Below are 16,905 nucleotides of genomic sequence, written 5' to 3'. Positions count from 1 at the left end.
CGAGCCTATCAATGTAATCTAATGGTGTGTTCCCTACTCCAGTAGCCAGGTTAGTTTGGGTGGTGCAGATGTACTTGCACGTTAAAAACATGGAGCATTTATGGTATACGGCATGTTTTCAAGTATTTTTTTCAAAAAAAATTTGGGGGGGGTAGGAAAGTTTGACATTTGTCTGAATTGATTCTGCATTTCAATCAAGATTTGAAGTTTGAAGCTACCATAGTTTCCATTTTCCTTGGAAATGAGACAAGCTAAAGCAGCGCCATCTCTCATTTCATTTAGCTTCTCATAGCTACGTGAGCTGCCCCTAGTCACACAGGCTGTCCTACGCCACTTGCTCCCTGCTGCTGCACCACCCACCCACCCCTTCCACAGATAACCTTTCATGCAAATATAGAAGCAAACCCAGAGGTGCCTATTCCGAGAGCGCCTCTGGCCTGGACAGATCATTAGCCCAAGACATTAGCTAAGCAAAGAGGCTGCCAAGACATTGTATGGCTTAATCCTCTCCTTGACGCTTCATGTAATCAATACCTGGCAGGTGTAATCTTGGGCATGGCCAGGTTTGAAGATTTTCAGAAAGGTCAGGGAGATTGCATTCCCGCCCCCACAGATCCACACCTTCCCCAAGCATGGATTTAAAAAGGAGACCAGTTAAGCGGTGAAAGTCATGAATGAAATACAAGAGAGCAAGAGAGCAAAAATCTGTGGAGTCCACAAACACCTGATTGGAGGGCGTCTGTGGAAGAGTCGTGGTTTTAGCTGTAATAATCCCAACAGCCAACAATGGAAAGGAGGAAGCGGGTGGGGAACTAAACCAGGTTCAAATCTCACGTCAGTAGCGAATTTGTTGGCTATTATGGAAGAGTAGAACCACTGGGTCCGTAACCTCATAGAATCATAGAGTTGGAAGGGACCCCACGTGTCATCTAGTCCAACCTCCTGCAAAGCAGAAATCTCAAATAGAGCATCCATGACAGATGGTCATCCATCTCTCATTAGCTCCAAAATTCATGGGTAATCCATAGAATGCATACAAGCCTCAGTTGCATTTATACTCCGCTCTTCTTCCAAGTATATATGGCAGGGGTAGGCAACCTAAGGTCCGTGGGCCCAATCGCCTTCTCAATCCGGCCCGCGGACAGTCCAGGAAATCAGCATGTTTTTACATAAGTAGAATGTGTCCTTTTATTTAAAATGTACCTCTGGGTTATTTGTGGGGCCTGCCTGGTGTTTTTACATGTGTAGAATGTGTACTTTTATTTAAAATGCATCTTTGGGTTATTTGTGGTGCATAGGAATTCGTTCATTATTCCCCACCCACCCACCCACCACATGGTCTGAGGGACGGTGGACGGGCCCACGGCTGAAAAAGGTTGCTGACCCCTGGTATATGGGTTTTATTCTGTTCTATTTAATTTATATACCACTTTTCAGGCAGACCTCACAAAGTGGTCTACATAAGATTACTGCAACACTAAGCACTGCCTAAGAAATAAAGAAGTTACAATAGAACAGGTAAGACAAATTGTTTAGAAAAGGCCGTTCCCAAGCTGTCACTCACACTGGAAATAAGCTAGGCCGAATGAGCGTTCTTTGAGACTCAGTCTGCAAATATGTCACCTGCATTCCTGGCCTGGCATAAACAGCGTGGGATGTGCTCATGCAGCTAGAGGGTGAGTTTGCATACTTCTCTTTTCCAATTCATCGGAGGATAAACTTTCCCAGAATATTGGAGGTTTGCACCTGCAGACTATGGCCTCCTTGTGTGGCCTTGGACTAGGCACTCTTTGTGCCTCAGTGCACAGTCTGTATAATGGGAGCACTGACGTACTTCAGAGAGTCATTGCAAAGGCCCACAAAATGAAGACTGCAAAGCAAATGTGCACCGCAGAAGTCCTGCAATTAATGATGACTAGTAGCACCTCACAATTCTTCCTACTTCCACCTCAGCTTAGAGCATTTCCAATTAAATTCCCCCTTGTTTGCAAAGCAAATGAAAGAGCCACACTGACTGAGCACATCTTAGTGCTACATCACTGTTGAAGCTAAGCAGGTGTTGACCTGATCAAGGCTTGAATGGGAGACGACTGCTGGACACCTGTCATACAAACACAGATAAAAGGTAAAGGGACCCCTGACCATTAGGTCCAGTCGTGAACGACTCTGGGATTGCGGCGCTCATCTCGCATTATTGGCCGAGGGAGCCGGCGTACAGCTTCCGGGTCACATGGCCAGCATGACAAAGCCGCTTCTGGCAAACCAGAGCAGCACACAGAAACGCCGTTTACCTTCCCACTGGAGCGGTACCTATTTATCTACTTGCACTTTGACGTGCTTTCGAACTGCTAGGTTGGCAGGAGCTGGGACAGAACAATGGGAGCTCACCCTGTCATAGGGATTCGAACCGCCGACCTTCTGATAGGAAGCAATAATTAAGCAAGTCAATGTCCGCATCATAATAACTCCTTGGTACTTCAATGATTTTCAGGTCGCGTGACCCTTTCTAACTAGTAGCAGTTAAAAACAGATGAAATTATTAAAATTAATTAAACAACTTCTTCTGGAACGAGGCCAGGCTCAATGAAGCTGTTTGTCCGATTTCCGATGCTCCCCGAATCTTTACGAGACTCAGAAAGAGGGCATTTTCTTACAACCTCTGCACCTACTTCATTAAAACATTCCAGCAGCATTTTGAAGTAGCTAAAGGCCCTGTTCAGTCACAAGCCAAGCACCAAACTCACAAGTGTTTATGCACTTGCTCCCAATTCATGACAGTTCTGCGATTTAAATTGATTCCACAAGCAAAAGTCAGAAGAAAACGGGGGCATATTTTCCTTTGCAAATAGGCTGCTAGAGGCTTCGGGGAAGCTGCTCCGAGCTCCACAGAGAAGGAATGGAATATAAATACAGTGGAACCTCGGTTTATGAACACCTCGGTTTATGAATTTTCAGTTTACGAACGCCGTGGACCCATCTGGAACGGATTAATTCACTTTCCATTACTTTCAATGGGAAGGTTTGCTTCAGTTTATGAACGCTTCAGTTTATCAACAGACTTCCGGAACCAATAACACCCATGCTTCGGGTTAAGTACACTTCAGGTTGAGTACTCCACGGACCCGTCTGGAACGGATTAATCCACTTTCCATTACTTTCAATGGGAGAGTTCGCTTCAGTTTATGAACGCTTCAGTTTATGAACAGACTTCTGGAACCAATTGTGTTCATAAACAGAGGTACCACTGTACAATTCGAGCATACCTTTGACTTTTAAAAAATGAACCTTTTTCGCACTTACCTAGAGAACTGGGTGTCTTGCTGGAATTCTGAATTCCACACCTGGGAAAATACCTATATCATGGAATCAAAGAATTGTAGAGTTGAAAGGGACCCCAAGGGTCACCTAGTACAACCCCCTGCAATGCAGGAATCTCAACTAAAGCATCCGTGGATCAACCAAAATGTCACAAATCCATGGCAAGCTTTCAGGTTCTCCAGCACTCTGCATCAGGCAGTGCCAGTTACAAAAAGCAGGGGATTGATGGGGAAAAAAAAATAGAACAAGTACAGAAATTATGACGGGTGCTGTAGCCATGAGCTCAGGCTGCAGACTCAGTTCAAAGATGGAGGTTTTGGGATAACACGTCCCTCTCAGGTGCTGCACCAAGGATTCTGGGGTAAGGAAGCAATGGCTGCTCCCTGCTTGTGATAGCACAACACCTTGCTAGTAACCTGGATCTGTTCCAAACTATAAATGAGAAGCACAGGTTCCTGGGCAGACACAGTGGTGAAGAAGACAAACACAGCAGCCTTTCATTTAACAAAACCAGGAATGAATTTGGTTTGTGTAGTAGGTAGGCTGAAGCCAAGATGTTACACAATGCAGGAAATGAGTGGAAATGGAAATTTTATAGAAAGTATGAAATGTTAAGCTGCATGTTGTAGCCATGAGGTTATCTTGCCTGTTATCTTGAGCTCTAAAGAACTCAAAAGTTTTCCACAGTGTTGTGAAATTTTGCTTTGTCTTAATAAAGATATTGTCTGGGTTTTGGGTTTTTATTTGATGGACCAAGATGGCTGCCTTTGATTATTTTTGCTGTAAGGTTGCGTTAGATACCTTTCTGCAAGGGGTGGGAGTGGACTAAGTGATCCTTCTAGAGCTGCAGTTCTGTGATCCACTCGAGAGATCCTAGACCTATTGCTCTACATATAGGCAAAAACATATAGGCTAAAAAAAGTGCAAGTTGCACAGAAGGCACACTGGGACTCACCACCTCAGCCAAAAACACAAGTGACTGGTGATATCAATAGCTGTTCGGACACAAATTAATCTGACTTTGATCTATTTGTCTGTGGGACAGGTTCCCAGAGGCACATGGCAGAAGACCATCACCCTGAGCATTTTCTGATTTCAAGTACAGTACTCTGCTAGGATCAGTCAAATGACCAAACAGAAGCCGTAAAAAGGAAAGAATTAGTTGCGCACACGGGAGACACCCAGTGAGTGCTTTGTGTCCTTGATGTATACCGAGAGTCCACAAGAAAACAAGAAACAATAGCAGCAGGGGGGTTGCGCACACACTAAAAAGGTATTGTCCTGGTAAAATACCTACACACACACACACACACACACACACACACACACACACACACAGCTGTAAAGCCATATCCAGTCTTCACAAGCAATTCAGTAAACAGTGCCTTTTCATCTTTCTTGCCAAGAGAATGGGCAGAGGTCCAGGAAAATAAGAGAGAAAACAGCCTACTCGGTTCCAAGCCATTTCTCCCCTTCTCACCCCACATTCTCAGATATACCTCTTCATTCCCCAGAAAGGGAAAACCCACTGGGTAGGTTCAAAAGGGCTTCACTGGTTGCCCTGTGTACAAGTTGCAAACATGGGACGCCTTTTGTTTAAGTCCCCTTTAATTATGACGTGTGGTCAAGCGCGAATTCAGGAGAGCACAAAGATTAACAGGTGCAAAGAATGTAGTTACTTAGCAACAGGCAGCCACTGCCCCACGGCCAGCCCAGAGCCTCCCGTTTCGATATCAGGAAAGCCCCTCCTCCAATTGCCAGTTTCCATTGTTTTTGCAAAGATGAATGGAAATGAAGCCAGGTCAGGAAAAGAAATCAGCTGGAGGGCTTCTGAGTCATTCAGCCAATCTAGTCCAGTGGATACAGAGACAGACTTGAACCTGAGAGACCTGGGCTTTCAAGTTCGGATTTTTTAAATAAAAAAAATTAAATCAAAGCATGGCTATGATCAATATAACCCCCCCCCAAAAAAATGATAGCTATAAATGGGGCAACCATATGTAGGGTATGTGCCCTCTCAATTTCACAATGTTTGGGAAGAACAAGAAGTGGTTACTCAAACATGGCCTGCATGTGAGCTTCCCAGGAGTGACTGGCTAGCTATACCAGAGGTAGGATGCTGAACTAAGTGGACTTTCATCTGGTCCAGTCCAGGAAGATTAACTAAGTCCCACCTCTGCCACGGCACCCCCAGTCTATCATGGGCAGCCTCACAGAGTTATTGAGAAGGTGCAATAAAAGACTGCAAGTTGCAAACGTGGGGCTTGGGGAGGAGTTACTGGGTTTGGAGAGGGATGGTTCTTGTTTTTATTGTATGTGTTTTGTGCTTTTATCTTGTATTTTTATACTGTGAACTGTCCTGAGATATATGGATGAAGGGTGGCATAAAAAAAAAAGTAAATAGAAGCCAACAGTAATAATTGTCTTGTTCAGTAGGAAATAAGGGCCACAGAGCTACAAGGTGGCAATTTTCAGAAGTGTGCATTTCCCGGCAGCGTAAGGTCCCAAATATAAGCCGCACTTTAACTTTTCACTGTCAGAATTGGGGGGGGGGGTGCGGCTTATATCCGGCCAATACGGTATATTAGTATCTCTAGCTACACGAGAAGCACGTTTTAGTTAAGCAGTCACCATCTTTCGATCTCGCCTGATGAACAAAATATGTACATAGCTTGAAAACCTGCGCACTCCCAAACAGGACCATTTAAAAACGACACACACATACAAATGCAATTTCATTTCACCTTGTTATTGCTCCCTTGTTCTCCAGATCAACTGTGACAATATCACATTAAGATCTGCTGTGGGCACAGCCCTGCCTAGAGTCCTCCCACCCCCACCCCAATTAATGAGAGCCAAGGGCACACAGCACTTGAAAAAAGTGCTGTTCTGGCACCCGGGCCTTCAGATTAATGATCAACTTGAGGCCCCCCAATTACCACTGGTAGAACAATGGTTCAGTTTATAAGCTCTGGCAGACGCAGCCCTATCTTACTTGGGTACCCACAATGATGGGAGCCTAAACTACTCTTTTCTAGAAATCTCTCCCCCCTAAAAACCCTCTAGTGCTTCAAAAACCTTCCCATATTGTTGACCAAAGGTCACCACACTGTGACTGTGCCCCAACTATTGGCGCTGGGGCTGGCAAAGCAGTTTGACATCTGCAGCCTGAGAGCAAGAGAGCGTCTTAGCAAAACCACTCCAGCGTCATTATGCGAGGCATGGGAAAAGCCACCATAATAGCAACAGGGCAAGGACACAGAAAACTTCAAGGCCTCACTTTCATGAATAGGCCTTTCAGGAGTCTCTCTTTAGTGAGAGCTCAGCTATTTCCCCCTCTCTTCTCTCACCCACCCCCCATTTCTCCCCACCTTAACACAGCTACATTAGCAATAACAGAAGCCAAGCCTCCAAGCTTTGCAATCAGGTCCCAGAACTTGAAGAGGAAGTTACCTCTGAAGTTTCACAGGCAATGAAACGCAATCCAGAGACCCTAAGGAGATGTGAGACAAATGCCTACCACGTAGCGGTATTAAACTGTTTTTTGTAATTCCCACTACTGCTCCAGAACAACTTGTGTTTACACACAGGCAAGGTAGCGAGTGCCCTCTTAAGGAACAGCGGCTCCCCAAATCACTAGGTCCATCAGGAGAGAGGGCAGTTTGAGCTGCAAAGTCATCGACACAGCCAACTTCAAATGCTTTACAACAGGCATGTCCAAAGTCCGTTTTGGGGGCCTAATCCAGCCCGGACCCCATGGCAGTCTATGTCCTGGGGTAAAATCCTTTAAAAAGCTCAACAACTTTGGTCGGCCCTCATGCATGTTCACTTGCATCAAATCTGGCCCTCCGCTGCTTTACAAGCTTAGAGGCAGATCTCGCATCGTAACCAGAGCATAACTGGTACTGTATAAGGGGTCTGAGCAGTACAAACACCTATGCTTTTTTAAAAAAAAGTGTAATTGATTTATTTATTTTTTAATGGTAAGGCAACTGATCTGGACTTAACTGTCTCCATTCCAAGCTATTTAATTCCAGTTCGGTCTTTCCTAGTTTTCAGGAGCCATACAGGTAATACCAGAACACGCTAAAGCAGCATTGATCTCCACTTCACCCACTGCTCTCTGGCTAAGCCACAAGTCCAAACTTTTGTGCTTGTTCTTATCAGCACTACTCGCTTCTCTGTGGCACCCAGGGCAATCCACAGCGTTATTCAGACTTTCACCAGGAATCTGTCCTGTCCCCAATGGCCATGACCATGTTTGTGAGCACTGCAGAATGGAACAACTCCCTTCCCCCAGGGATTCACCCTCGTCCTCAGTTTGATAAAGGAATGGCTACAAATAATAATCCAAATTCTAGCTCACCGGCAATAGGGCACTGCATGGGCAACAAGTCTCTCTTTCGGAGAAGCTTCCTGACTTAAGTGACCTTGCTAACACGCCCCCAACAAGCTTCCCAATCGTTCCTTGGAACAAGCCTGACTATCACTTTTGCTTAGAAAAGAAAACATCCAGGATGGATCTACAGAGTGTTTCTGGCCCCAGTAAATGCGGACAGAAAAGGGCAGGCGTTCTTTACATCTCTGCTTACCAAGAGACAGGAGCCTGATGCTGCCACCACATCTTGCATGTGAGCCTCTCAAAGTCATCGTCTGCCCACAAGTCGGTGAGTGGTTAGACCTGACATGTTAATTCTTAATGCATAATAATAAGACAACAGGATATAAATACTGTGTGGCCAAGCCAGCTTTCAACCCATCCACTAGAAAGAATATTAGGATATTAGTGGTCATGTATTTTGAGTCCAATCTGCAATTACTTGTTATTATGATTATTATTGTTATTTATTAAATTTGTATACTGCCTTTCGTCTGTAGATCTCAGGGTGGTTCACAGCAAACACTGTTCAACTTGAGCTGTGCAATTGTTTCGGTGAGCAACGTCTTAGCTAGAGACCCTTCAATTCCAACTGTTTTGTTGTTGTTGTTTAAAACATATTTCATATCTCTGAAATCTGCTTAACGCATTAATTGCACTAACTCAATTCTTGCTTTCAGCTCCACTGGTTAATTAAGTTGAATCCACACAAACAAGCCCTTATTATAAGACAGACCAGAATGAAAAGCTTGCTAAGGCCTTGTATTGCAAGCTGTTCTAAGCCAATTCATATTAGGCAGCTCCAGCACCACATAACCATTTTAATGATATTATAAGTAGATGCAGCACTCTTTCAAGTCTGTGTTACAAGACTAAGCTTCAATGGGCTATGCAATCAAACTGACAAAGCAACAATGAGACAGTGAATTTTAAATCAAAGCCTTGTGCCTTCCACACAAGCAAGGAACTCAGCACAGCCTAGTAAGTTTATTTCTGAAAGCAACAAGGTAAGATCCTGGAAAACTATCATTTATGCACAGCGGATATCACATAAGCAATTAATCAACATGCTCAGGCAACTCATTAATTGCAGATTAAAAATATGAATTTTTAATCACAGCTGTCCCTCTGTGAAATGGTGTTCAATGCTTATGATATTGTTGTAAACAACTACTCAGATAATACAGTTAAGATTTGCCACATTATATGTGATGTGCCTGTGTCTGGCCAAGAAAGCTGGATTTAAATGACTTAAATTAAAAATACCAAAACAAATCCTTACTTGGGCTGTTCCATGAAACAAACTATAAGCTTTTAAAATTGCCTGGTAGCCCTGTATATATAACCTATGCAAATTGCAGTTCATTTAAACATCGGTATTTTCAAAATGAGATATGGAGGCTCCAGTGTTTATGGAAGGTATTCATAACCAGCATTCTGAATACTTTGGGGTTTTCTGCAGCTACAGAGTGACATGGTTATTTTCCTGAAAAACATAAAAATAAAGACCGTATTGCAAAGTGTGACTCACTCAAACTGTGAGTTAAGAGGGGTATCTTGTGTCACCACAATCAACTATAGCACCACACAGGGTGGGAGGTGGGGGGAATCTGAACATTAATTCTGAACACCTCAACTGTGACGAAGCCTTCAAAGGATGTTTCACACATATGACTCCCCACCCCCCAATCTTTCCTTCCCCCAGCTTTGCATCTGTTCAAAAAAGGAGACCAAACACAACAACAAGCATTCCACCAGGTTTGTAACTTTGCATTCTGAATCAGGAGATTTCCAGAGCCGACTACCCTGTAACAACTAGGATAAGTTATTTTTTCAGTAAGCTGCTTCCTGTTCCATGGCTTCTTTGTTCACCCGAAAACTTTGGCATAACCCTGCCTTTGAAGCCAGACAGTTTATTTGCTTTAAATGCCATGGGTGTACCCTGAGAGCTTTGAAAGCCAAAACGAATCGAAGTCTGTACATACTGAAGACCTTGTTGTCTGGGCAGGAATTTAAGAGCTGTTAAATGCAGGGGCTAGGCAGGTATGGGATTTGGGGTGTGTGTGTTATATATTATATTCATCCTATATATAATCCATCAAGGGTTAAAAATGAATACGCAAAAAAGATTTTGCTTCAGTTAATATGGGTCCCAATTTTAGTGTCATAGACTGGGACCAGCGAGATCTGGCATAGCTTGGTCACCATCTTTCAGCTTAACCTATCTCCGTTTGCAAGGATAAAATGAGGAAGATCTTGTATGCCTTGAGCTCCTTGGAGGAAAGGTAAGAGATGAATGTGACAAACCTGGGCAATGCAGCAGTGTTCATGCTGGAGCCTAGCCTAGGTTCTCACCAGGGCAATAAACATGCGGCTGGGGTTGCATCTCGTACCAGTTCAGATGGGGACTCAAGTGACTGAACGACTCTCTGTTCAAGAGATTCCCTTCACAAAGAAACGAGCATATCAGGTAGAAGAACTGTAGTCTACCTTCTCCCCCCAAACAGTAGTTTTCTATGTGAAGAGGTTTTTGTTTGTACCAAGCAGCATCAAACCACGTGAGCCCCCATTTCTGGTCTGAAGTATACCACTCAGACACATTTTAGCACCTCAGAGAGAACCAGGCCTCATTGTATTAGGGAAGTGTGAAGTTCAGATATGACAGGCCATCCACTCCACCCAAAATATTTCACACACGCTTCCTTAGAAGTAAGTCCACTGAAGGGGGAAGGGAGCTTCCTCTGTTCCTAACTGAGCAAGATACTTCCAAGCAGAGAAGCAAAGGATTAGGCTGCACAACCATAAACTGTGTTTTAAGTATATATTATAGTTTATCCAACACGCTGACCTGCCGCAAATGTATAAATGCCAAGTGAAATTAGTACCAACGTTTTAGATTACAGGAAACTTAAGGCAGCTAAAAAACTTGCCCACGGTTATCAAGCAAGTCTGTGGCATACACAAAGTCTGAATTCAGGTTTCCCTAGTCCACCCAAGCTCAACACAAGCACACAATTTATGGGGTGTTGTGTTTCCTGTGTTCTCTTTTCAAGGCTGTAGGTATTTTATCTGGACATAGTGCTGACGTTGGGGAAGCTGCAGCGAAGGATCTGAGGGAATTCTGCTAGAATTGGAGATTGCCACAGGTGCACCCAGACGTAATACAGATTTCATGGCAGAAAGACCTCTAGTTGCAGTTCAGTATTCAGTATTAACTACCAATAATTCATACAGCCTTTTGGATTCACTGCTAGTAATTTATTCAATCTTTTAGATTCCCAGAGCACATTTCAACCTTTTAACTGTCTGCCCTTGCAAAAACTGTGTGTTCGCTCTCACAGGGAGGGTTACCAAGACCAAGAAACTGTGTCTTGTCCAAAACTACCCCAGAGATGAGACATGAGTCTCCAGCTCCCATAATCCACACCCAATCTCTCTATTCATAGGTTTTGACATGGCCACTCTTCTGGAATTTGGTTCCCTATAGCCAACGCAGCATAATTCTGCAAGCAGTGATACATTCCCAGCTGCCAATGTGAGCTCCCCTCCCCATTTCCATATCCAAGGCCAGTTCAAGAGTGTGGAGTTACTTCCACACCTCTCCATTTCATCACACGTGGCATGGCTTCTTTGCCACAGAAGCGCTAGCCCTATTCCAAGGCAGGCTTAGCATCACGCTAGGTTCCCCCATTTTCAAGCTCGCAAAAACAAATCCAGTATCTTGCACCACCTTCCCATTTGTTGTGGAACTCTTTAGACAGTTTTGATCCCTCTGCAAGTGACGGAGTCAATGAGGCCCAATATATATATTTATACAGTATATATTTCAAGACCAGCCTGAGCCACCAGGAGAAGCACAAAAACAAACTAAATAAACCATGTCTTGGTGCTGGTTCAGACTGGGGAAGTTAAAGGCACACTACTCCGTGACCCAGAGGTATTTTAGATTGCTAGGAGTAAACTGCTGAACTCTCATTCAGCCCAAACTTTAGACTGCCTCAAAAATTACTGCAAACTTGGGGGTGGTGGGGAAACCAAACCCTGTCCCACCCCAGGCAGCCAGTCTTGTCCCTTGGATTAACAAGAGTTTGGATTAACAGCGACCTCCTTTTGCTTGCAGGACACTTTTCTTCCTTTCCTGCGCCAAGCAACCCCTTGACCCTGCACAGATTGTCCTGCTCTCTCCTCTCCTCTCCTCTCCAAAGCCTTCCAGCCCAGGCCTCCCCCTTCCCAGCCCCCACGCTCCTGAATATAAACACACTCTTGTCACACACTCCATCAGCTGTTTGGGTTGCTCCGCCCAAGCCTCAGTTTCCGGGTAGTAACAGAACAGCCAATCGGCTGGCTCGCAGGCTCTGTCCGGAGGCCTTTTGCCTGCAAACACTTTTCCAAAACAAGCAGTCCCTGGGTTCTTCCGGAGCAAGAAGGGAAGCAAAGAACCATTAAAAAAAAATAGAAGGGGTGCTAGAAGGAGGAGAGAGGGATCCCTCCAGATTTGGAACTGAAAAAGATCACACACTAAGGCCATTGATGCCAGTTCTTGGTGATTTATTAAAGGCACTCTAGCCAGGACTAGAAAGGTGTTGAGAGTTGTTGTTTTTTTATATAAAACCCCCCAACACATTCTATTAGTAACTCTGCAATGCAAGAAAGAAACTCAACAACAAGGCAGCAAAACAAAAAAAAAGGCTGGAGCTGCGATTCCCCCCACAAGGTTAAAATGCAACACACACAAGCTTCTCATTTCTTTCAAGGTTTGCACAATGTTTAGAGAAGCGTCCAAAAAAGCAACCGAATGACTCAGAGTTTCAGATCACCGTCATGCAATTACCAAGAGGAGGTTCATTTCTTTTTAGCTAGGCATGCTAACAACTCACCCATGTAATACAGGACATTGGCCAACCAACCTCTCCCTCTTTGGGTTGCACAGATGTGAGTACACAAGGCCAAAACAGGGGTGGGGGAATGACAGCAGCAGCACCACCACTCCACCAAACCTGTCAGAGCAGTTAAGTCGACAGCTAGCTCCAGACACTTTCTGTGGGGCCATGCCTTCGCTCCCCACCCTATATCCCAAAGTTAGGCAGAGGCTGCAAATCAAGATGAGAGGCAAAGAGGTACTTTGAAAGCAGAAGAGGCTGTCCTACAAGTAGCGGCAGCGTACAAGGTACACAAGTTGAGGAAAGAGGCATCTCTTCTACTGGAAGCCACCAGAAGGTGTGCTGGGCTCCCCTCCACCTCTAGATTCCAGTGAGCAAACTTCATACATAAATTAAGGCTGCTCTGCTAAGCACAAAAATGACTTGGGAGCCAATCCCCCAATGAAAGCAAGACGACTTCCAAGTAAACAGTGAGGACTAGGCTGGGTCACAGTTGCTGTGGCCTGCATACCCAAACACTGACTGTACAGATGCCAAAGTGGGCCAGGAAAGCCACTGAAAACAAAAAGACCTATTTGTCCATCACACTCACAGGACAAACTGGTCCACATTGCTTAAAAATGCCAGGAATGGTAATAAGAACTCTGGTTTGAGGTCTTTTTTTAGCTGTTTAGTTTGCTTCTTTTGTCAAACAGAAAGATCAGCAGCTAACCATGAACCGGAGAGGAATGCCAGGCTATTCGCTTTTCTCCTATCCACCATCAAATTAAACAGCAACCACAGTACCAATAAGCCAAATGAAATCTTTTTTTTTAAAAAAAAGAGAATAACAAACCCTGCTCTTTGTCTCCTAAAATGCTATGATCTTTCAACATGCCAGCTACCAAGTGAACAGAAAGTGGGGGTGGGGGAGGCAAAAAAGAAAAAGGATACACTAGGAGGTCACAGTGGGCCTCATCGCTCCATAATCCGGCTGCCTTTTCAAAATTTATATATAATGAGAATCTCTTTTTTTGTCACTGAACAGCTGGAGTTCTATCTAGCCTTGCCTCAAACCAGGAAAAATTAACCATCAAATGAAGTTGGTATCCGAGGAAGGATATGTCATGCATATGCAACTGAAGCAGAGGATAAAAATAGCTTTGATTCCACAGCAATCACAAGCCACTTCCTATTTATTAAAAACAACAGTTTTAAAGGGGGAATCTATAGACAGTTATCAAACCAAACACAGGCTTTGTGTTTTTAAAAATGTACAGACAGACTGGGGAACTCGCTGTGCAGCGTCAACAATTGACTATAATAATTTCACCCCAGCAGGCCTAATCTAAACAAGTTTGTTTATCTCTGGAAACTAAATGCTATTTGTAACCCTCTCACCCTTCTACATAGTTAATTCCTTCCCGATTAAATTCTCCTGGGGGAGGTTAACACATTCAATAAACATATCTGAATGCATTTCAGTTGGCTATGTCAACGCCAACCCATCTTTCCTTCCCTCCCCACCACCTGATAAACAGAACTATTAATAAACCTATTCTATACGCAAATTCACCGCACTATTTCAGAAGCTTCACAATCTTCACATATGCACACAAGGACAAGGTAACATTCTACCGAGAGGCAAGAACAAAACATAATTTGTAAAACAAAAACAGATCCTTTGCGAAGGGATAAAGGAAAATCTTCACTGAACTGAAGTGTTACATAAACAAAACCAGCAGCACAAAAAAGGAAAAATGGGTGATGGATTTCCACAGCATTTCGATTATTTTTCTCTACTATTACTACAGTACTTCAATGTTGTTTGTTCTCCAGGTGCTCCCACCCGTATTAACTGCCCCCCCCCAGCTGCCATCAGAAGCTTCCCGAACAGCAGACTAAAACTGGATTGAGTAAATAGTAACACACCACCAGAAGCTGATCACTGGATTGCTAACTGTCAACAACTACCCTCCTCTCCTCAGCTAAATCTGGCCCATTGCCCCCCACCCCACAAAGCATGTAATAATTCTGGTTGGGGAGGGGAAAGAGAGCACATCTGAATCAGTGTGTGTAGGGGGAGTTGTATTATTATTCAAGCATTGTCACAATACCTGAAGGGGAGCACTGACTCTGGTCACAATCATTAGTGAGGCAGACAGAGAATAAGTGCTTCCCCCTCCCCCCCAACTGCCTATATTGCTTCCCTATGAAAATATTTTGGGATTCCTCTCCAAGACAAAGGGGATTTATTTATCGAAGGCAACAAGGGGCCCTGATCACCTCAAGAGAGTCTGGCTTTAGACACAGGCCTCTACAGACCAGAGAACAGCCCCCACCATCCACCAAAAGAACCAGTTTCTTGGGGTGAGAGAAGAAAGAACGGATTTGAAGAGGTCTATATATTTGGGGGCAAGGAAGAGGAGGGTAGAAAGTGAGTTCCTGATCTCCCCACAAAAAATACTAGAATGAAAAGTCCCCAACTGTGTTCTCATTTCTCAAAGAGGGGTGTCTGAAGGCCTCTCTCGTTTTACCTATAAATGAGATATCCCTTCAATGGTATGATGGCATTGTTGGGGTTTGGGGGGTGAGAGAAGAAAATATTTTGCTCTGTCTATACCTGGGGTGCCTCATCTCTCTCCTCCCCCCCCAATTTCCTAGAGCCCAACAAGAACAACAACAAAATCACCTGGAGCTGCTAAAATTTACTACTCTCCAGGAGTTGCAAGTCTCTTCCCCTCCCCTAAGATTATTGGGGTGCCCTCACTCTCCAACCCTATTCTAAACATTTTACTCTTCAACCTACACTCTGCAGAAGGCTGCTTTGGTGGTGAGAATAATTCTATTCTCCTGCTGGTGAAAAGGAGAGAGAAGGGCTTTTTCTCCCAAACCCATATATTCCAGGAAAGCCTTTGTACACTCCTCAGTTCTAAAGGGTCTGTGATTCTGTGCCCCTCACCTGGAACTGGAGGCAGGGAAAGCAGAACAGAAATAATATTTGTTCCTCTATTCTCTGCAATGGAATAGGCATTCATTTTCAGCAAGTGGAGGGCACTGCCCCCCCACCCCCCACAAAAGTATCTGCTTTCACCCCAGCATTCCTTGGTGTTGTGGAGGAAGGAAACCTATTCTCTAGACCCCCACCCACCAATATGAAGTTCTATTTAAGACACCCAGTCCAGTTTTTTTGAGGGGGGCACACTCTCTCTTCCTGCCCCCCAATCATTCCAACAAAGTCTTCATTTATCTCCTTATTCCTGCCTCTCACTAACTGCCCCTCAACTGTGTTGTGTGTGGGGGGTGTCTGTGTACGTCTTACTGCTCCCCAATACACTTCAGAATGAGGGGGCTGTCCCCCATTTTACCTGCCTTTGCCCCCCCCCACCTCACAAAAAAAACCCACTCTCCACATTCCAGGTAAGGATACAGCTTGACCACGTCGGTGTCCATCCGCCTCTTGCCCGGGCTGGGGGAGGACATGGTGGCCCCCCGGCCGGCGGCCCCTCCCGGGCGGAGTCTCGAGCTGCCTCTCTTGTCCTGTCAGGACCCCTTTCCGCTGGGAGAGGTGGGGGGGCGCTTCAGGAGGTGGGGGTCCAAGCCCCGCTCTGCGCCTGCGCGGAGGCCTCTCTCCCCCCCCACCCGAGCCCTTCGCCTCCGCCGTCCCTCCCTTCACGAGCCGGCTCTTCCTGCCCCGCGGGCTTCCCCCCTCCTCCGTGTCTCTCCTCAGCCTCAGCTTCCTGACCCCCCTCACAGCTTCCTGCGCCCTCCCGCTCCCGGATTGCTGCTCCTGCTCCGGCCGCTGCCTCGGCTCTGCCGAAGCCTCTCTCTGGACCCCTGACGTCACCCACAGTGACCTCACCGAACAGCCCGCCCCGGATTGGACGCGGCCCCTCGTGACGCGGCGAGACGCGCCGGGCCCCGCCCCGCTCGCCGGCCTCCCTCGCCGCTAGGCATGCCGGGAGCTGTAGTCCGCCGGGCCTGAGGCGAAGTCGGTCAGCTGAGGCGAAGAAGAAGCTGCGAGGCGGCTCGTCGCGTTATTAGGCCTGCCGACTCTGCCCGTCTAGGGTTCGAGCCCCCGGTTCCCCCCAGGGCCTGGCTTTTTAAATTAAGCCCACATAACCATTTCTCCAGGCGAAAGTTCATGTCTGAATGCCGTTCTCTCTGCGCCAAGGCTCGGCCCTGGGTGGTGAGGTCATCTGAGCATGTGCAGAGCGCTGTGCAGGGTGGCACTCCACAAATGGCGGGCTTGAGGCCCGGAGCCTGTTTTCATTAACTGAGAGCCAGTGGTGGTGCAGTGTTTGGAGTGTGCGACTAGGACCTGGGAGAGATCTGGGTTCGAATCTCCAC

The 16,905-nt window shown here is 45.6% G+C and overlaps 1 protein-coding gene across 1 annotated transcript in view; it reads right to left on the bottom strand.

Annotated features, from left to right (window-relative positions):
* Nucleotides 1-16,361, bottom strand: part of UBE2H (ubiquitin conjugating enzyme E2 H) — a 57,499-nt gene extending 41,138 nt beyond the window's left edge. The window contains exon 1 of the mRNA XM_035126686.2: nt 15,986-16,361. Coding sequence (XP_034982577.1) covers nt 15,986-16,038 — 53 coding nt within the window. The 5' untranslated portion in view covers nt 16,039-16,361. The remainder of the gene's footprint in view (nt 1-15,985) is intronic.
* Between the last annotated feature and the right edge of the window lie 544 nt (nt 16,362-16,905).

Source organism: Zootoca vivipara, chromosome 10 (genome assembly GCF_963506605.1).
Source record: "Zootoca vivipara chromosome 10, rZooViv1.1, whole genome shotgun sequence".
NCBI lineage: Eukaryota > Metazoa > Chordata > Lepidosauria > Squamata > Lacertidae > Zootoca > Zootoca vivipara.
This window is presented reverse-complemented; position numbering and strand designations above follow the sequence as displayed.